This window comes from Triturus cristatus, chromosome 2_2 (assembly GCF_964204655.1).
Source record: "Triturus cristatus chromosome 2_2, aTriCri1.1, whole genome shotgun sequence".
Taxonomy (NCBI): Eukaryota; Metazoa; Chordata; class Amphibia; order Caudata; family Salamandridae; genus Triturus; species Triturus cristatus.
In genome coordinates, this window is record NC_140582.1 from 61,369,395 (window position 1) to 61,391,349 (window position 21,955).

The 21,955-nt window shown below is 48.0% G+C and overlaps 1 protein-coding gene across 1 annotated transcript in view; it reads left to right on the forward strand.

Annotated features, from left to right (window-relative positions):
- The first annotated feature begins 21,165 nt into the window (after nucleotides 1-21,165).
- Nucleotides 21,166-21,955, forward strand: part of MOB1B (MOB kinase activator 1B) — a 277,702-nt gene continuing 276,912 nt past the window's right edge. Inside the window, exon 1 of the mRNA XM_085640995.1 lies at nucleotides 21,166-21,380. Coding sequence (XP_085497121.1) covers nucleotides 21,367-21,380 — 14 coding nt within the window. The 5' untranslated portion in view covers nucleotides 21,166-21,366. The remainder of the gene's footprint in view (nucleotides 21,381-21,955) is intronic.

Below are 21,955 nucleotides of genomic sequence, written 5' to 3' on the forward strand. Positions count from 1 at the left end.
TAAGGAGACGTCCTGCAAATCCTTGGCAGGACATTGCTTTAGACATTTTAGGTCCAATTCATTCAAGTGGGTCTCAAACTTTTCTGTTAGTGGTAATTGATATGTTTTCAAGGTGGCCTGAGGTGTTCTTTCTTTCAACCATTGATTCATCTCACATTATTAATTGTTTGAGGAATTTATTCTCTAAAGAGGGGATACCTGAATCTATATTGACGGACAATGGAGTGCAATTAGTTTCTGAAGAGATGAAGAGTTTTCTGGCATCTAAAGGCATAACACATAAAACATGCTCTCTTTATCATCCAGAGGCAAATGGGATGGTGGAGAGATTTAATAGGGTGATTAAAGAAACAATTGCACTAGCTAAATCTTCGTCTTTAAATTGGAAAGATGAGGTGATCAAAAAAATTGAAGAGTATAGGCTAACTCCTCATTCCACCACTGGTAAAACACCTTTTCTGTTATTTAGAGGAAGAATCCCTAACACCAGTGTAGAACCTACTTGGGTTAATAGGTATGAGTTGGGGAAAGGTAAAGAAAGGAAGTGTGACAATGAGTTGATTAAAAGGCGTGATGAAGAAAAAGGTAAATTAAGGAAGTCTTACTTTGATAAAAAAAAAACTGTTAAAACAACTAAAGTTGTGGTGGGTGATTTGATAATGATCAAACGTCCTGGTTTGGTGGGGAATTCGGTCTCCAAGTTTATGAAACCCATGAAAGTGATTAAGGTATTTAGGAATGCTGTTAAAACTCAGGATCACAGAATCTGGAATTTAAACAGAGTGGTAGTAGTAAAGGGTAGAGTGGAATATTGTCGTAGTGAAGGTGATGTTAATGCACACCTGAAATCAACTATAGGTGGTAGGAATCGTGTTTCATCTAGGTGTTGTAAGAAACCATCTTACTTATCAGACTATGTTTAATAAGTTTATCCTGTTGTTTCGCATGCATAGATATGTTATGCATAGACAAGTAATGCAATTGTAATTGAATTTTGTGTAACGAAGGGAGGTGTGTAGTATGTCAAGATCATGACATACTCTTTTAATCTCTCAGTGTTCTATTGGTTGATAGGTTAAGAATGTTAGCTGTGTCATCTGTGATGTCACAGAACTCTATGTGGAAAGTTCATATGTAAACTTGTTCAGTGATCGTTTGTCCCAGCTTCTGGATGGATGGGATCCTTTTCTATGGATTAAACTTGCTACCATTTACCTGCCCGTTTCCTGCTATCTTTGTTAAGAGAGGATTTCACACTGCAGGAAGAGCAGACAGAACAAAAGGAAATGACTGCAGGGGAAGTAGGGTCTAACAGAAACGGAACATCAACTGAGCAAACCCTAGTTCATTTAATAGAAAACAGGGCCTCAGGAGCACAGACAAACATTGAAGAGGACCCCAGGGCTCATACATTGACTTCCCAGAAAGTCATGTTTTGCCCCAGTACATGTCACGTGGAAGGACAGACACCCTCAATAGGGGAAATATTTTGAAATTGCTTCATCACAACTGCTCATTAGCACAAATAACGAGCAAAGACCTTCTCATTATTCAATTCAAGGTGAACACGCAGCGGCCCACCACGGAAAATACAATATCAACATGGAAGTCAACTACCCAAGCTGACATGGTTCTATGAGAAAAGACCAGTTTCGGAAAATGGAGCACAGAGGTCCGGGAGTTAGACGATGAAAAATACCCACATGTGCTAGACATACAGGAGAGTGGCCTGACCAAACAACAAAGAAACTGTTCAAATACACTAAGCTCACAAAGCTTCGTAAAAGGGACGCATCCCGCAGACACTCCATCGAGCTTTCATAACTTCATAATTGAAATTAGTGAAAAAAGGGTCACAGTGAGGGGAAAGTAATTGAAAGAAACACAGCAGACGAAGGTTGGCACAGTCTCCCTACAAGAAAGGCATCCAGCAAAGCAACCACATGGCATGGAGGTCACACTAGGCGGTATTCCTAGCCATAAAGCGCAAAATAAGGCAAAAGTCGCAATTCCATTACAAAAAATTGTTGTGGGATCGGCAAATAGAGCTCACAACAAGTCAGAGGCACATAACATGGAATGTAGCAGGAATTTTAAGCACAAGAAAAGTATATTAGCAGTGGAAAGGATCCAGGAGGGGGACATCCTCTGCCTACAGGAAACGTGGGCCACAGAGGATGTTCACTTACAAGGCTTTGCCGGTATCCACGTGCCAGCCAGGAAACTACACGCTCACGGCAGGCCCTCGGGTGGTCTCTCAATCTACGTTAAACATGCAGTAGAGGTCTCAATTGAAGTGATTGGTAAACCATTGGACATGTCACAGTTCATTGTGATGAACGGTCTAAGGGATGGTAAATCAAGAAAAGAGCTCCTAATCATCAATGTGGTTAATGCAATTTTAGAGGGAGTGCTCTGTGAATACACCGATCTAGACCTGGTCATTACTGGGGACTTTAATCTTCACCACCTGAGTCCTGACAATGGTCAAGGCATAACGGCGGAAAGAGAATTCAATAACTTTCTAAGGTTGTTTGGTCTAATTTCAGCTCAGGCCTGGACTGAGCAACATAGCCACAAGAATTCAAATTTCTTGACCTTCAACGATCAAGCTACAATTGACTATACCTTCTTCAGGAAAAGTATGTGGAATAGAATTCTGGACTTCTAGATACATCAACATGCTGCACGTGACCATGCAATGCTTATCACAGAATTTAATCTCCAGTGGGAATGCTGTGAAGAATTGGAGCTCATAAGCAATACACGAGGGTGGGAGGAGTACAAACTAGTGAAGAGGATTAGATGGAACAACTTCATGGTCTCGAATTGGGAGTCTTAGAAGCTGGGAATAGCACGCAAGGGACATAGTAGGCTTCTCTCCCCAGCTACCTGGATCGAAAAACTGCAGATGGCCCTACTGAAAGGGGCGAGGAATACAGCCCCCAAAGCTGTGGAGTATCAAGAACGTACCCAGAAATACAATAAAAGGCTGAAGAACAGTACCCGCACCCTCAGACAGGCCAGACGGGCATGACAAAAAAGTGGGTCCCCTGGGGCAGAGAGAGCTTTCAAAGAAGCCCATCGGAACCACGAACACTTAACATGGAAACAACAATGGCAGATGATGGAGAAGGAATGGATCAAATTATTTGACTTATGCAAACCCAACAAACAGAAGCAATTTTGGGAGTATATAGCCAAGATGGAAAGCACAAAAATGGACAGGCGGAACACAGTTACAGCAGAAGCCTGGCTGGACCATACGGCAGACATTTTTCACAATGAAACCCGGAGGAGAAAACATCAGAAGGTCCTCCATGTCAGAACGGGCTGAAGTGGAGGAAGAAGACCAGACACACGAGGTGGGCCAAGCCCAAGACCCGAAAGAAATCATAAAGGTCATAAAATGGATAAAAAGGGATGGAGCCCCAGGTCCTAATGACTTACCGGGTGGACTGTTTAAGCACGACCCCAAGTGGTGGGTGGAGTTGCTATCACCTCTGTTCATGGAATGTAGAGTCTCAGGGGATGTGCCGGATGCTTGGAGCGGCTCGCTAATGCAGCCAATAAACAAAAAGGGGGCAAAAAATGACCCCAAAAACTATAGAATCATTGCCTTGTTAAACATCGAAGGCAAAGCATATGCTAGTACTTTGCTACAGGAACTAACAGCCTGGATCAAGGACAGTGAAATACTACCTTTTTATCAAACTGGATTCCAAAAAGGCTGTTCTACTATAGATAACATAATGGCTCTCTCATTCCTGGCACTACAGGCAAATTACAGTAAAAATATGCCAGTATTTGCATGCTTTGTAGACTATTAGGCAGCCTTCGATGGGGTAAACCGAAGCAAGCTATGGCACAAACTGTCCAGCTGGAAGATCCCTGGTAAACTACTGAAGGCAATGACATCATTGTACAACAACACTTGGGTGAGAATCAAACCGGCGGGGGATACGGTCACACACAAGCTGTCAACTGACTGAGACCTAAAGCAGGGTTGCGTTTTAGCACCAACACTCTTCAACCTTTACACGGCACGCTTGGCGAAAGCCCTATAAGGAGCAAGTTTGGCAACCCCAAAAATCGGATAGCAACAACTATACATGCTCCAGTATGCCGATGATCTGGTGATTCTCGATCACACCAGAGTAGGTTTGCAAAGAGGTTGGAATGCATTAGACATCTACAACCAGGAAAACAAGCTTGTGGCTAACCCCGGCAAAACGAAAGTCGTGGTCTTTGGTATATATTTGAAGAAGACATTCTTAAAATGGAGACTGGGCAGGAACAACATAGCCACAGAAAGAGCATACCACTACCTAGGAGCATGGTTGAATGATAAAGGCAAGGCAACCTTGCACCAAGCTAAGACGCAAGCCAAAATGCAAGCCACCATCTATGCACTGTGCAAACTACAAGGTAAATTACATAGCCCTACAACAAAACCCATTATGAGAGTAACAAAATCCAAACTGCTCACTGTTGCTGGGTACGCATCTCACGCATTCCCAGGAAAGATGGACAAGATGATGGAAAAAACCCAGTGCTGGTGCTATAAAAGCCTTTTCAGGCTCCCTAAACACACATGAAATGCCCTGATTTGGCTTGAGTTTGGCCTGGTACAACAAAGATATATGAATGCAGGAGCACATTGGTAAAATTCTGGTTTAAGACAGTAAAAGCCCCAAAAGGGTCCCTTAAGGAGGTATTGAGAACCATATTTTAGGGGGCACCAAACCCATGGCAGAATTACTGTCTGGAGATAGTGGCTGAGTTGGGCATAACCACAGCGCCCGGGTCCTAAGAGGAACTAAACAATCCAGCAATAAAGAGGGTGCTAAATAAACGAACCACCCTGATATCAAGGAAAGAAGATATAGCTAGACTCAAGGACATCAGAGGGTTGGTCGGCCTAACTAAAGCATATGGGTCGCACAAAATTCAGCCATATATGAACAATCCCCTAGGAAAGAAGTGCCTGAAAGATATTCAAGTGGTGCACCTAGTCCCACTGCCAATAAAGGAACTGAACCCGGGCTGGAAATCGTTGAGAAATATAACCAGATGTAGGCTGTGCAACTATAGTGCAGAATCGTTGGTACACCTAATATGTTGCTGCCCTGCTTTACTACAACATCGACGCAAATTGTTAAAACCAATCTTTTTAAGGCATGGGCTCAGAAAATGCGTTGACGCAGTGGCCCTGCTCCAGTCCTGCACAGTGACCTCGGATCTGGCCAAATTTGGCAAATTCATGAATATGACACTTTTGAAAGGTCCTAATGGAAAACAGCACAGAAGAAAATTGTGCGGTTGCAATTGTTGAGACTCCTGTAGTAACAGAAGGAGACGAACAGTGAGGATGCCCTCCAGAAAAGGACTGCATGGTCCCCACAAAATCGCAATGCATTAAGTGACTTTTTATTTTTGTCAAGAACATATAAGGAACAGGGACCTTTCCAAATGTAATTTCAAACCAATGTATTTTAGCGTAATACCCACATTTTACAAATGGCCTGTGACCTGTGTTCTTATGTATTTTTTTTTTATATATATACGATTTGATATATGTATTATAATGGTGTGAGATACGCATTTATACAATAAATTTGATATCGTACTTCAACTTTGCAATGATTTTAAGTAACTATGCAAATAAAATAATTCATTAATTCTTTCTAGTATCTCGTTACGGACAACCCTAGAGGAAGTTGAGGATGCTGTTAGTGATAGTGTGAGCAGAAAAGCACCTGGTCCTTATGAGGTTTCCATTGATCTTATTAAAAGTAACATTGCTTTATGGGCCCCATTAATTCCTAATGTTTTTAATAGCCACACTCATTCCCCTCTTCCCGACACTGGGGGCACTTATATAACAGTCCCCATTCTTTTTTTTAAAAAGGGAATTGTTCACTACCGGGCTGCTACCGGCCAATTTCTCTTATTGATAATACTGCTAAGATTCTAGGCAGAATCATATACAACAGGGTTATGCATTGGATGACAAAGGGGTTTGCCCTTCACCCTTGTCAGTACGGGTTTAGACGTAAAGTAGGAACCATAGAGCAGTGTCTTAAGTCATGGGAAGATTGGATGGGAGGGATATCACGTTGTGCAGTGTGTATGCCCCTAAAGTGGAACAGAAATCCTATTTTGCTAAACTATCTGGGAAACTGGCGTCCTTCCTGACAGGTTCAGTGTTATTGGGGGGTGATTTTAACTCTGTTACGGATACTAGCCTGGATTGGTCACACCCATCACTGCCCCAGGCGCCTGTCCACAAGCTTTCGAAACTTAGAAAGGATTGGCAGACCGAGTGGGGTCTGATAGACACATGGCGTGCGCAGCATATAGGAGAGCGAGATTACTCTTATTATTCTTCCCTACATGATCTACATGTGCGGCTGGACGAGATGTTGTGCTCCCCGGATGTTCATGCATTGATGCGCTGTAGTGAGTATCTGGCTAGGACAATATCAGACCATAACCCACTGCTCCTGGCACTGAGGTGGTCTCGAGAACGGCCTGCTATCCCCACTTGGCGTTTACGCCCGGAAGCCCTGGAGGACTCGGTGTTTCGTGCTGTGGTCCGGGAGGGGATAGAACACTATTTCCACGAGAACGAGGGGACGGAAACGAACCTGGGTCTAGAATGGGATGCACTTAAAGTGGTGACAAGGGGCTTATGTATCGCTAAAATGACAGGAATGCGGAAAACGCTTTTGCAGGACATAGAAAGGGAGGAACAGCGGTTGCGTCAGGTGGTGAAGGCCCACCCGGGGAATCCAGGAATGCGGGATGAGGTTATAGCTGCAAGAGAGGAGGTGGCAGCGCAAGTGGAGCGGCTACGCTGTTTTGATCATAAGGAGTATCTAGTGCGGGGGCATGTGGAGAGAGATAAGGTGGGCTCTCTCCTGGCGTGGCTGGCGAGTCCAGTTCCGAGGGGCACGCCCATCCTGGCTTTGACCACCTCGACAGGAGAGCCAGAGTATACCCAACGAGGGATTCATGAGATGTTTCTGGCATACTATGCGGAACTCTATGAAAGAAAGTTACAGGGCACGAACGATGGGTTGACTGAGTTTCTAGCTCGGGTACGACTGCCGCTTCTCAAAGAGGACCAGGGGGAGCTGTTGGGACAGGAGATCACGGAAGGAGAAATACGTAGTGCGATAAAATTTATGGCGTGCAACAAAACCCCGGGGGTAGATGGATTGCCGATAGAATTTTACTCGGCATATGTTGATACCCTGGCTCCCAAGCTTCGGGCAGCATACCGAGAGGCCAAGGAATTAGGGAGATTGCCGGCTTCCACTCGAGAGGCTATCATTATTCCGCTGCTGAAACCGGGGAGGGACTCACTGTCTAGATCGGCATATCGCCCGTTGTCAATGTTGATGACAGACTACAAGATTGTAAGCAGGATTCTTGCGACCCGGCTTCTTCCCTATATGACGCACCTGGTCCATAGTGACCAGGCGGGCTTCATCCCGAAGAGAACCACTGCGATCAAAGTGCGACGACTCTTACGGATTTTAGGAGAGGACCATACCGATACACCGGATGCGGCAGTTCTCTCAGTAGATATTGAGAAGGCGTTTGACAGCTTAGAATGGCTGTATTTGCACCGAGTCCTTCATGCGTTTGGACTTGGAGAATCTTTTGTACAGTGGACGGGGCTTCTCTACAGATCGGCGACGGCGAGGGTGCGGACGGGTGCGACGATCTCCTCGGCTTCCCAGATTGGGCGGGGCACGCGGCAGGGATGCCCGCTCTCTCCGTTGTTATTTGCCCTGGCCATTGAACCTTTGGCCTCCCATGCCCGGCTAGGGAGTCATTATACTGGTATGTCCCTTAGAGGAGACCTACAATTTATCTCCCTTTATGCGGATGACTTATTAATGTTTCTTGCGAACACATCGGCGGATTTAGACGACGCGAGTCACTTGCTCTATGGACAATATTCAGGATTGAGGGTGAACTGGGCAAAGACTTGCTTATTTCCGGTGGCGCCAACTGCGAGGAACCCTCCCCAGCTGACGGGTGTTCGCTGGGAGCCCCATTGTCTGTCTTATTTAGGCACTAACATTGATCACACTCCTGAGGGTCTCTTGGAAGGTAACTTGGGCCGGGCCATACGTGGCCTTAGGGGCAGTATGATGTTCTGGAGTACGTTGCCATTATCGGTAGCAGAGCGGGTGGCACTCCTGAAGATGGTAGCGCTACCGCGATTATTATATTACTTTCGGACATTGCCGCTTTGGGTCCCGGTCTCCATCTTTCGGCAGCTCCGCTCTATGGTTAGTGGGTTTCTTTGGGGGACAGGCAGGAGACGGGTGGCAATGACTACAATGGTACGACTGAGAGCGGATGGGGGCATAGCAGTACCGGATTTTGAGTGGTACTATTTGGCAGCCCAGCTACAGTGGCTCCCGCAGGCTGTGGCGAGGGAGTTCCGGGGCCTGGATGGCCCTGAGGGTCACTGGGTCCCGCGTTATATCTTATCCTTCATAGTGCTACAGCAGAAGATGCGACTCGAACCGCTCACGGCTGAGGAACGGACGATGAGGATGTGCTGGAATCGGATCCAACGTCGGGCTGGATTCGCTCGCCCATATGCCCCGGAGATACCGTTGGGTATGTGTACGGCCTTCCCACATGGAGGGGACTGGACCGCACTGGCGAATTGGGAGGATCTGGGGACACAAGTGTTAGGGGACCTATACGCAAATGAGACCCTGTTATCTTTCCAGGCCCAACAGCATAGATATGACCTCCCGCGAGGGGATTATTTGCTGCATTCAGCGCTTATTGCCACAATCCAACACTATTGGAGGACAGGATTGTCGGAACCACGAACCTTAATGGCATGTCAGTACATAGTAATGGCCGTGGGGACTTTCAAGGCCATACGTGCCTATACTGCCGAATGTTGACGGAGAATTTAGAACCATTGCGGGCATTGCGAGGGAAGTGGGAAGTGGATCTTGGCAAGGAAATCCCTGAAAATACATGGGCTCAGTTGGTTAGGAGGGCCTGGAAGAGCACGAGAAATGCTAGGTTTCAGTTGATACATTTCTATGTTTTGCATAGAGCGTATCTAACACATGCAAAGCTTAACCAATATTTCGGGGCGGCGACTGCTCAGTGTCCGCGGTGTGATCTAGAGGGTGCGGACTTCCTGCACATGGTGTGGGGATGTCTGAGCTTGGGAACATATTGGGAGGAAGTGTTGGATCTCTTAAGCAATATCACTGACCGGATATTAGACTTCGAGCTGGGTACTTGTCTACTGCATTGGTTTTCGCACACTACTAAAACGAAAGTGACCAGCAAATTTCTCGACTTGGGCCTTGTATTAGCCAAACAGGAGCTCACTATGCATTGGAAATCTAGAAGGGGACCTAGGGTGGGAAGATGGCGGGCAGAATTACTTAAATGGGTGCGGAGTGAGGGCATACTTAGATTGCAGCAAGCCATACGCACAAATAACGAAAAAGCACACGATGTGGCGAGGGGGTGGGAGGCCCTAGTTGCAGCACTCCAGTCTCCGGACACAGAATCGGAGGAGGGTTCAATTGAAGAGGGACGGGGGACCCTAGCTACCACATCTGAGTAACGTTGTTGGACAACCACAGGCAAGTGGCAGTGAAGTTAATTTTTCTGGCCTCAATGCCCCTAGTACTATATGGTACAAAAGGGGTTGGTGATGGACGGAGCGTCAGAACCAATCAAACACTCACACCCAGTCAACAGATCTGGGTTTGATCCATCACCTTTCTTTAGCCCACTCTGCCACCCCAGTTCAGACATGGCCATGTGCAAATCAGTCTGCCCCTGTGCCTCACGGGAACATTCCAGCCCGAACTACCCAGCCATGTCTTCCCTGGACCGGAAACAAGCTTCCGAGGACCGGTTTCTGGCATTTCAGCCGTCTTCAGCCAGGCTTGCTTGAATCCAGTGGCAAAGAGAGCAAGGGACTCACGTCTGAGCATACCCTGCCAACTTATGGCGAACAAAGCGGTACAAAAGGGGTTGGGGATGGACGGAACGTCAGAACCAATCAATCACTCACACCCAGTCAACAGATCTGGGTTTGATCCATCACCTTTCGTTAGCCCACTCTGCCACCCCAGTAATCAGACATGGCCATATGCAAATCAGTCTGACCCTGTGCCTCATGGGAACAGTCCAGCCCGAACTGCCAAGCCATGCCTTCCCTGGACCGGAAACAAGCTTCCTAGGACCGGTTTCTGGCATTTCAGCTGTCTTCAGCCAGGCTTGCTTGAATCCAGTGGCAAAGTGAGCAAGGGACTCACGTCTGAGCATACCCTGCCAACTTATGGCGAACAAAGCGGTACAAAAGGTGTTGGTGATGGACGGAGCGTCAGAACTAATCAATCACTCACACCCAGTCAACAGATCTGGGTTTGATCCATCACCTTTCGTTAGCCCACTCTGCCACCCCAGTAATCAGAGATGGCCATATGCAAATCAGTCTGACCCTGTGCCTCATGGGAACAGTCCAGCCCGAACTGCCAAGCCATGCCTTCCCTGGACCGGAAACAAGCTTCCTAGGACCGGTTTCTGGCATTTCAGCTGTCTTCAGCCAGGCTTGCTTGAATCCAGTGGCAAAGTGAGCAAGGGACTCACGTCTGAGCATACCCTGCCAACTTATGGCGAACAAAGCGGTACAAAAGGGGTTGGTGATGGACGGAGTGTCAGAACCAATCAAACACTCACACCCAGTCAACAGATCTGGGTTTGATCCATCACCTTTCTTTAGCCCACTCTGCCACCCCAGTTCAGACATGGCCATATGCAAATCAGTCTGACCCTGTGCCTCATGGGAACAGTCCAGCCCGAACTGCCAAGCCATGCCTTCCCTGGACCGGAAACAAGCTTCCTAGGACCGGTTTCTGGCATTTCAGCCGTCTTCAGCCAGGCTTCCTTGTATCCAGTGGCAAAGTGAGCAAGGGACTCACGTCTGAGCATACCCTGCCAACTTATGGCGAACAAAGCGGTACAAAAGGGGTTGGTGATGGACGGAGCGTCAGAACCAATCAAACACTCACACCCAGTCAACAGATCTGGGTTTGACCCATCACCTTTCTTTAGCCCACTCTGCCACCCCAGTTCAGACATGGCCATATGCAAATCAGTCTGACCCTGTGCCTCATGGGAACAGTCCAGCCCGAACTGCCAAGCCATGCCTTCCCTGGACCGGAAACAAGCTTCCTAGGACCGGTTTCTGGCATTTCAGCCGTCTTCAGCCAGGCTTGCTTGAATCCAGTGGCAAAGTGAGCAAGGGACTCACGTCTGAGCATACCCTGCCAACTTATGGCGAACAAAGCGGTACAAAAGGGGTTGGTGATGGACGGAGCGTCAGAACCAATCAAACACTCACACCCAGTCAACAGATCTGGGTTTGAACCATCACCTTTCTTTAGCCCACTCTGCCACCCCAGTTCAGACATGGCCATATGCAAATCAGTCTGACCCTGTGCCTCATGGGAACAGTCCAGCCCGAACTGCCAAGCCATGCCTTCCCTGGACCGGAAACAAGCTTCCTAGGACCGGTTTCTGGCATTTCAGCCGTCTTCAGCCAGGCTTGCTTGAATCCAGTGGCAAAGAGAGCAAGGGACTCACGTCTGAGCATACCCTGCCAACTTATGGCGAACAAAGCGGTACAAAAGGGGTTGGGGATGGACGGAGCGTCAGAACCAATCAATCACTCACACCCAGTCAACAGATCTGGGTTTGATCCATCACCTTTCGTTAGCCCACTCTGCCACCCCAGTAATCAGACATGGCCATATGCAAATCAGTCTGACCCTGTGCCTCATGGGAACAGTCCAGCCCGAACTGCCAAGCCATGCCTTCCCTGGACCGGAAACAAGCTTCCTAGGACCGGTTTCTGGCATTTCAGCTGTCTTCAGCCAGGCTTGCTTGAATCCAGTGGCAAAGTGAGCAAGGGACTCACGTCTAAGCATACCCTGCCAACTTATGGCGAACAAAGCGGTACAAAAGGTGTTGGTGATGGACGGAGCGTCAGAACTAATCAATCACTCACACCCAGTCAACAGATCTGGGTTTGATCCATCACCTTTCGTTAGCCCACTCTGCCACCCCAGTAATCAGAGATGGCCATATGCAAATCAGTCTGACCCTGTGCCTCATGGGAACAGTCCAGCCCGAACTGCCAAGCCATGCCTTCCCTGGACCGGAAACAAGCTTCCTAGGACCGGTTTCTGGCATTTCAGCTGTCTTCAGCCAGGCTTGCTTGAATGCAGTGGCAAAGTGAGCAAGGGACTCACGTCTGAGCATACCCTGCCAACTTATGGCGAACAAAGCGGTACAAAAGGGGTTGGTGATGGACGGAGTGTCAGAACCAATCAAACACTCACACCCAGTCAACAGATCTGGGTTTGATCCATCACCTTTCTTTAGCCCACTCTGCCACCCCAGTTCAGACATGGCCATATGCAAATCAGTCTGACCCTGTGCCTCATGGGAACAGTCCAGCCCGAACTGCCAAGCCATGCCTTCCCTGGACCGGAAACAAGCTTCCTAGGACCGGTTTCTGGCATTTCAGCCGTCTTCAGCCAGGCTTCCTTGTATCCAGTGGCAAAGTGAGCAAGAGACTCACGTCTGAGCATACCCTGCCAACTTATGGCGAACAAAGCGGTACAAAAGGGGTTGGTGATGGACGGAGCGTCAGAACCAATCAAACACTCACACCCAGTCAACAGATCTGGGTTTGACCCATCACCTTTCTTTAGCCCACTCTGCCACCCCAGTTCAGACATGGCCATATGCAAATCAGTCTGACCCTGTGCCTCATGGGAACAGTCCAGCCCGAACTGCCAAGCCATGCCTTCCCTGGACCGGAAACAAGCTTCCTAGGACCGGTTTCTGGCATTTCAGCCGTCTTCAGCCAGGCTTGCTTGAATCCAGTGGCAAAGTGAGCAAGGGACTCACGTCTGAGCATACCCTGCCAACTTATGGCGAACAAAGCGGTACAAAAGGGGTTGGTGATGGACGGAGCGTCAGAACCAATCAAACACTCACACCCAGTCAACAGATCTGGGTTTGAACCATCACCTTTCTTTAGCCCACTCTGCCACCCCAGTTCAAACATGGCCATATGCAAATCAGTCTGACCCTGTGCCTCATGGGAACAGTCCAGCCCGAACTGCGAAGCCATGCCTTCCCTGGACCGGAACCAAGCTTCCTAGGACCGGTTTCTGGCATTTCAGCCAGGCTTGCTTGAATCCAGTGGTAAAGTGAGCAAGGGACTCACATCTGAGCATACCCTGTCAACTTATGGCGAACAAAGCGGTACAAAAGGGGTTGGTGATGGACGGAGCGTCAGAACCAATCAAACACTCACACCCAGTCAACAGATCTGGGTTTGATCCATCACCTTTCTTTAGCCCACTCTGCCACCCCAGTTCAGACATGGCCATATGCAAATCAGTCTGACCCTGTGCCTCATGGGAACAGTCCAGCCCGAACCGCCAAGCCATGCCTTCCCTGGACCGGAAACAAGCTTCCTAGGACCGGTTTCTGGCATTTCAGCCGTCTTCAGCCAGGCTTGCTTGAATCCAGTGGCAAAGTGAGCAAGGGACTCACGTCTAAGCATACCCTGCCAACTTATGGCGAACAAAGCGGTACAAAAGGGGTTGGTGATGGACGGAGCGTCAGAACCAATCAAACACTCACACCCAGTCAACAGATCTGGGTTTGATCCATCACCTTTCTTTAGCCCACTCTGCCACCCCAGTTCAGACATGGCCATATGCAAATCAGTCTGACCCTGTGCCTCATGGGAACAGTCCAGCCTGAACTGCCAAGCCATGCCTTCCCTGGACCGGAAACAAGCTTCCTAGGACCGGTTTCTGGCATTTCAGCCGTCTTCAGCCAGGCTTGTTTGAATCCAGTGGCAAAGTGGGCAAGGGACTCACGTCTGAGCATACCCTGCCAACTTATGGCGAACAAAGCGGTACAAAAGGGGTTGGTGATGGACGGAGCGTCTGAACCAATCAAAAACTCACACCCAGTCAACAGATCTGGGTTTGACCCATCACCTTTCTTTAGCCCACTCTGCCACCCCAGTTCAGACATGGCCATATGCAAATCAGTCTGACCCTGTGCCTCATGGGAACAGTCCAGCCCGAAATGCCAAGCCATGCCTTCCCTGGACCGGAAACAAGCTTCCTAGGACCGGTTTCTGGCATTTCAGCCGTCTTCAGCCAGGCTTGCTTGAATCCAGTGGCAAAGTGAGCAAGGGACTCACGTCTGAGCATACCCTGCCAACTTATGGCGAACAAAGCGGTACAAAAGGGGTTGGTGATGGACGGAGCGTCAGAACCAATCAAACACTCACACCCAGTCAACAGATCTAGGTTTGATCCATCACCTTTCTTTAGCCCACTCTGCCACCCCAGTTCAGACATGGCCATGTGCAAATCAGTCTGACCCTGTGCCTCACGGGAACAGTCCAGCCCGAACTGCCCAGCCATGTCTTCCCTGGACCGGAAACAAGCTTCCTAGGACCGGTTTCTGGCATTTCAGCCGTCTTCAGCCAGGCTTGCTTGAATCCAGTGGCAAAGTGAGCAAGGGACTCACGTCTGAGCATACCCTGCCAACTTATGGCGAACAAAGCGGTACAAAAGGGGTTGGTGATGGACGGAGCGTCAGAACCAATCAAACACTCACACCCAGTCAACAGATCTGGGTTTGATCCATCACCTTTCTTTAGCCCACTCTGCCACCCCAGTTCAAACATGGCCATATGCAAATCAGTCTGACCCTGTGCCTCACGGGAACAGTCCAGCCCGAACTGCCAAGCCATGCCTTCCCTGGACCGGAAACAAGCTTCCTAGGACCGGTTTCTGGCATTTCAGCCAGGCTTGCTTGAATCCAGTGGCAAAGTGAGCAAGGGACTCACATCTGAGCATACCCTGTCAACTTATGGCGAACAAAGCGGTACAAAAGGGGTTGGTGATGGACGGAGCGTCAGAACCAATCAAACACTCACACCCAGTCAACAGATCTGGGTTTGATCCATCACCTTTCTTTAGCCCACTCTGCCACCCAAGTTCAGACATGGCCATATGCAAATCAGTCTGACCCTGTGCCTCATGGAAACAGTCCAGCCCGAACTGCCAAGTCATGCCTTCCCTGGACCGGAAACAAGCTTCCTAGGATCGGTTTCTGGCATTTCAGCCGTCTTCAGCCAGGCTTGCTTGAATCCAGTGGCAAAGTGAGCAAGGGACTCACGTCTGAGCATACCCTGCCAACTTATGGCGAACAAAGCGGTACAAAAGTGGTTGGTGATGGACGGAGCGTCAGAACCAATCAAACACTCACACCCAGTCAACAGATCTGGGTTTGATCCATCACCTTTCTTTAGCCCACTCTGCCACCCCAGTTCAGACATGGCCATATGCAAATCAGTCTGACCCTGTGCCTCATGGGAACAGTCCAGCCCGAACTGCCAAGCCATGCCTTCCCTGGACCGGAAACAAGCTTCCTAGGACCGGTTTCTGGCATTTCAGCCGTCTTCAGCCCGGCTTGCTTGAATCCAGTGGCAAAGTGAGCAAGGGACTCACGTCTCAGCATACCCTGCCAACTTATGGCGAACAAAGCGGTACAAAAGGGGTTGGTGATGGACGGAGCGTCAGAACCAATCAAACACTCACACCCAGTCAACAGATCTGGGTTTGATCCATCACCTTTCTTTAGCCCACTCTGCCACCCCAGTTCAGACATGGCCATATGCAAATCAGTCTGACCCTGTGCCTCATGGGAACAGTCCAGCCCGAACTGCCAAGCCATGCCTTCCCTGGACCGGAAACAAGCCTCCTAGGACCGGTTTCTGGCATTTCAGCCGTCTTCAGCCAGGCTTGCTTGAATCCAGTGGCAAAGTGAGCAAGGGACTCACGTCTGAGCATACCCTGCCAACTTATGGCGAACAAAGCAGTACTAAAGGGGTTGGTGATGGACGGAGCGTCAGAACCAATCAAACACTCACACCCAGTCTACAGATCTGGGTTTGACCCATCATCTTTCTTTAGCCCACTCTGCCACCCCAGTTCAGACATGGCGATATGCAAATCAGTCTGACCCTGTGCCTCATGGGAACAGTCCAGCCCGAACTGCCAAGCCATGCCTTCCCTGGACCGGAAACAAGCTTCCTAGGACCGGTTTCTGGCATTTCAGCCGTCTTCAGCCAGGCTTGCTTGAATCCAGTGGCAAAGTGAGCAAGGGACTCACGTCTGAGCATACCATGCCAACTTATGGCGAACAAAGCGGTACAAAAGGGGCATATGGCCATGTCTAAACTGAGGTGGCAGAGTGGGCTAAAGAACGGTGATGGATTAAACCCAGATCAGTTGACTGGGGGTGAGTGCTTGCAATGTTCAACACTCCGTCCATCATTCCCTTTGGTTTTGCTTTGTTCGCCATAAATTGGCAGGGTATGCTCAGACGTGAGTCCCTTGCTCACTTTGCCACTGGATTCAAGCAAGCCTGGCTGAAGACGGCTGAAATGCCAGAAACCGGTCCTAGGAAGCCTGTTTCCGGTCTAGGGAAGACATGGCTGGGCAGTTCGGGCTGGACTGTTCCCGTGAGGCACAGGGTCAGACTGATTTGCATATGGCCATGTCTGAACTGGGGTGGCAGAGTGGGCTAAAGAACGGTGATGGATTAAACCCAGATCAGTTGACTGGGGGTGAGTGCTTGCAATGTTCAACACTCCGTCCATCATTCCCTTTGGTTTTGCTTTGTTCGCCATAAGTTGGCAGGGTATGCTCAGATGTGAGTCCCTTGCTCACTTTGCCACTGGATTCAAGCAAGCCTGGCTGAAGACGGCTGAAATGCCAGAAACCGGTCCTAGGAAGCTTGTTTCCGGTCCAGGGAAGACATGGCTGGGCAGTTCAGGCTGGACTGTTCCCGTGAGGCACAGGGTCAGACTGATTTGCATATGGCCATGTCTGAACTGGGGTGGCAGAGTGGGCTAAAGAACGGTGATGGATTATACCCAGATCAGTTGACTGGGGGTGAGTGCTTGCAATGTTCAACACTCCGTCCATCATTCCCTTTGGTTTTGCTTTGTTCGCCATAAGTTGGCAGGGTATGCTCAGACGTGAGTCCCTTGCTCACTTTGCCACTGGATTCAAGCAAGCCTGGCTGAAGACGGCTGAAATGCCAGAAACCGGTCCTAGGAAGCTTGTTTCCGGTCCAGGGAAGGCATGGCTTGGCAGTTCGGGCTGGACTGTTCCCATGAGGCACAGGGTCAGACTGATTTGCATATGGCCATGTCTGAACTGGGGTGGCAGAGTGGGCTAAAGAAAGGTGATGGGTCAAACCCAGATCAGTTGTCTGGGGGTGAGTGCTTGCAATGTTCAACACTCCGTCCATCATTCCCTTTGGTTTTGCTTTGTTCGCCATAAGTTGGCAGGGTATGCTCAGACGTGAGTCCCTTGCTCACTTTGCCACTGGATTCAAGCAAGCCTGGCTGAAGACGGCTGAAATGCCAGAAACCGGTCCTAGGAAGCTTGTTTCCGGTCCAGGGAAGACATGGCTGGGCAGTTCGGGCTGGACTGTTCCCGTGAGGCACAGGGTCAGACTGATTTGCATATGGCCATGTCTGAACTGGGGTGGCAGAGTGGGCTAAAGAACGGTGATGGATTATACCCAGATCAGTTGACTGGGGGTGAGTGCTTGCAATGTTCAACACTCCGTCCATCATTCCCTTTGGTTTTGCTTTGTTCGCCATAAGTTGGCAGGGTATGCTCAGACGTGAGTCCCTTGCTCACTTTGCCACTGGATTCAAGCAAGCCTGGCTGAAGACGGCTGAAATGCCAGAAACCGGTCCTAGGAAGCTTGTTTCCGGTCCAGGGAAGACATGGCTGGGCAGTTCGGGCTGGACTGTTCCCGTGAGGCACAGGGTCAGACTGATTTGCATATGGCCATGTCTGAACTGGGGTGGCAGAGTGGGCTAAAGAACGGTGATGGATTAAACCCAGATCAGTTGTCTGGGGGTGAGTGCTTGCAATGTTCAACACTCCGTCCATCATTCCCTTTGGTTTTGCCTAGTACTATATGGACAATGTTTAATGGCGTTCCTTTACTAACTTTAGAAGCATGTAATTGGTCATAAAGTAAAAATCTCGTAGGCGCACTGGTGGTAGGGGAAGAGGGTGGGGGGCGGAGGGTATTGGGGGAAGCACAGAGAATTATAAGGTATTGGAAACGATGTTGTGTTAATGATGCTGCATATGTGATTGTTGGTTGAAAATTTATTAAAAAATCAACTAATTTTTTTTTTTAAAAGAGCAGTGTCTTAATTTAAATTTAGTATTAAGGAAATATACGATTACAAAACGATTTCTGCTTTTCTTAGCCTTTATAGACCTCTCATCAGCATTTGATTGTGAGAATCGAGCCAAATTGTGGCATCTGCTTGCTGCTAGAGGTCTGGACAGAGTTTTGGTACATTTTCTTGCGTATATACACAAAGATATGAGGGCCAGGGTTCGTATCCACACACAGGGTGAGGTATCCATTGATAATGGTATTTATCGTGGAGTCAGACAGGTCTCCGTTTTGGCGCCTCTTTCATTCATTCTTTATATGAACGAACTACATTTTCATTTAACATAAGTTACCCCTGAGGTACCTATTATAAATGGCAGCCCACGCCCCTCGCTTCTTTATGCCGATGACGCTGTGCTCATGGCTCGTAGTTCCAGGGCACTGCGTCTGCTTGTGCATGAATATCTTGATTTTATGTCCTCCCTCGATCTTCAGATCAACTTTCGGAAATATCACATCATGTCTTGTGGCCCAAAGTGTGGCACTCTTTCGAATATGTTGTTAGGCACCCAATGTCTGAGCAGTGTTAACAATTTCCCTTATCTGGGTGTGACTTTTTCCTCCTAAGGATCTTGGTCGCCTAACATTGCTCTCTGTATCACTACGTTTTCACAGGCTCATGGGTCATTATCTAGTCTCCCATAACCAAAAGGGGGGATCTCTTGGCCCCATGTTGCAAATCTATACATCGCAATGTGTATCTATTGCTATGTCTGGGGCAGAGATATGGAGAACTTCTAATTACATGGCCATCCAGCTTGAAGAAAACAGGTTCCTAAGAACACTTCTGTCTGTTCCCATCTCAGCCTTGCACTTCATCTCTCATAAGGAACTTGTGATTCCCTACATAGCAGATTTATTTAGGGCTAGGCCAGTCTTGCCATGGCTTTCTGTTTGTCGAAATCCTGACACTGCTTTAACCAAGGAAATAATAAGGGAATGTCTCTCCCTAAATAAGGGAGCATCAATTCCGTGGCTTGTATTTGTAAAAGCTTAACTCAGCAAAATTGGGATTCATCCTATTTTTAGCGACCCATCAACATGTGAAGGTGTATAAAAAGAAGGTTGTCGCTAAAGCAATTTATGACCACGAGGAAGTGAGGTGTCTGGGGGATATGGAGGACAAGACTACAGTGGCCCAATAACTCTGTTTGTGTGAATCTGACTGCACTATTGATTACATTAGGTTGGCTCGCACCCGCTGGTAAAGCTCACTGCTGTTTAATCTCAGATCGAGAATCATGAAATATTTGCTTTCTTTTCCCGTGGGTTATGTTAAAAATCTTGAATCCTAGTCCTGTCCCTGCAATGAACAATGTGGCCAATCTATGCTCCATTTAATGTTTTTTAGTGCATTATATGCTAAGTATACTAGACTGTTTTTATCCCATTTTAAAATAAATATTGTTCTAATGCTGTTCAATATACACCTGCTTTTAGATTTTTACTGTTGCTCACAAATGAGGAAGCTGTTCTGTATGTTGGTTCCTTTTTAAAACATGCTGTTCATATATGCAAGACCTTGCTTATCTAAAACTATTCGTATTAATGTTTTAATATGTAATGGTGCTTGTTGCTTTTAACTGCTTAGTGCTGCTATATTATATATATTTTTATGGATGTCTGAATGCATCCAATTAAAGTTTTATTTAATTTAATTGAATACTTGTAGACTTTATTGTCAGCCTCATTTGTATGCTTCGTCGTCTTGTGTTTTTCCATCTCATGGAGAATAGCTTCTTTACCGTCCTTTGTTTTGGATGACTTCTGTCCTTCCATGGCTTACATCAGGAAACAACTTTTTTATTTTACTCTGAGCACTCCATGGGAGTACATGTGTTTTCCTCCTCTCTACCGCATGTGCAGCTTTCACATTACATTCCTACTGATATACTCTCTGTGTTGCTCCCCAGCCCTCCCACCTCATCCTAATAAGCACAGCAACAGGTATATTTTTGCCAGGTTTGGCTATGTTGGTTTTCTTATAGCTCCTTTCTAACCATTTTGCATGAAAGCCCACGCCATGGCACACAAAGGTGGCATTTATGAGGCTGAATGAGGGGCATTTTGCCACACCGAGTCAGCGTTAAAGGCAGAAGATTGACTGGAAAGATGTATTTTCTCCCATAGGCTCATAAATCTGCTTACCTGACAACTGTAAAGCACCAAATGGCTAGAGCGATTGCTACAGTTCCTAGTTCTGTGAAAAGTAAACGGCAAATGTTTTCCTTTTAAAATTCTGACACTTTGAACAGCTGTAATGTTCTTTTATACATCTGCAACTAGTATTTTGTTATTTTAAGCTTGATCACGGTCCTTAGGCTTTTAAAATATTGTTTAGAGTTTCCTGCGTGGAAAATGACAAACTATACACTTATAAAGACTGTAAATGTTGAACTCAATGTGCAGCTTTGAGATTCCCGAAAAATGTTCACTTTAAAAGCAACCATTGGCAAGGCCAATAAATGACTTAGTGCTCGCTCGTTATAATGAGCAACCTAATTGCTTCGATAAGGTTTGTTTTATTGCCTATAGAGTGAACATTTGCAGCACTGTAGTTTAGCCGTCCTGGTAACTGACAATTACGATCGTAGGTCAATATAATCCACGGTAGTAACTGTACAGTTGCTACAAGCCGTCGGATATCCATGCGCACCTACTAAGGTGTATAATAAGTGTTAAGATAAAAAATATCCTGATCAAAGTGGTGCCTGATCTTAATATGGACGCGGACGAGGCCCTGCCCCTCGCGCTGGTTGACTTGCGCAGATCGGGGTGGTCAATGTGGGTTCTGCCGAACGTGTCCTTTTTCAGTTTCTCGCCCCGGTTTCCGCTGCTGTTGGCGGGGAGGTGGCGTTGTCTTTGGCTCCGGAAGTCGTTGCCGTGCTCCAGGCTCCCCCGCCCTTACCCGTTCTGAGTTTGTTTCGTTCGGTGTGCGGCTAACCGACGAAGAAAGGAGACCCGACCGCCGCCATGAGCTTCCTGTTGTGAGTGCTGCACCTCTCGTTATTATTGTGAAGGGACGCGACCCCCTCCTCACTCCAGCACGCATGTGCCCCTCACTCCTCTCCCCGGGGGTGCATGGTCACCTGCACCAGTGCTAACTGTGTTAGTAGCTCAGTGTGTTATCACCTTGGCGTGCTGTTTTGTGGGCCCTATGGTAGCTCTTTTTATGGCAACCTTGGACAGCGGGGATGTAGGAGGGGGTGGAAGCCAGCTGCCAAATTGTGGCTTTTCGGGGCTTGGGCAGCTAGTGCTTACACTGACATAGAGCAATTACTCTTACCAGTCCATTTTTGTTATGTTCTTTTTCTCTCCTATTTTGTCCTGTTTATGCCTTGAGGTGAATCATGATTTACGACAGTATTATTTTTGGTGTTTGGTTTTAGTATTTAAACTATACTTATTGCCTTTGGTCACGATGGCCCGCCTAAACCTCTTTACGTGGCATCGTTCTAGAATTTTAAGACCTGAAGCTTGTAACTAAAATCTTGTTATGGATTCGTTCGTATGTGTTATTGCTCTGTGACTAGTTAGAAACTATTGTTCCAGCAACGGATCC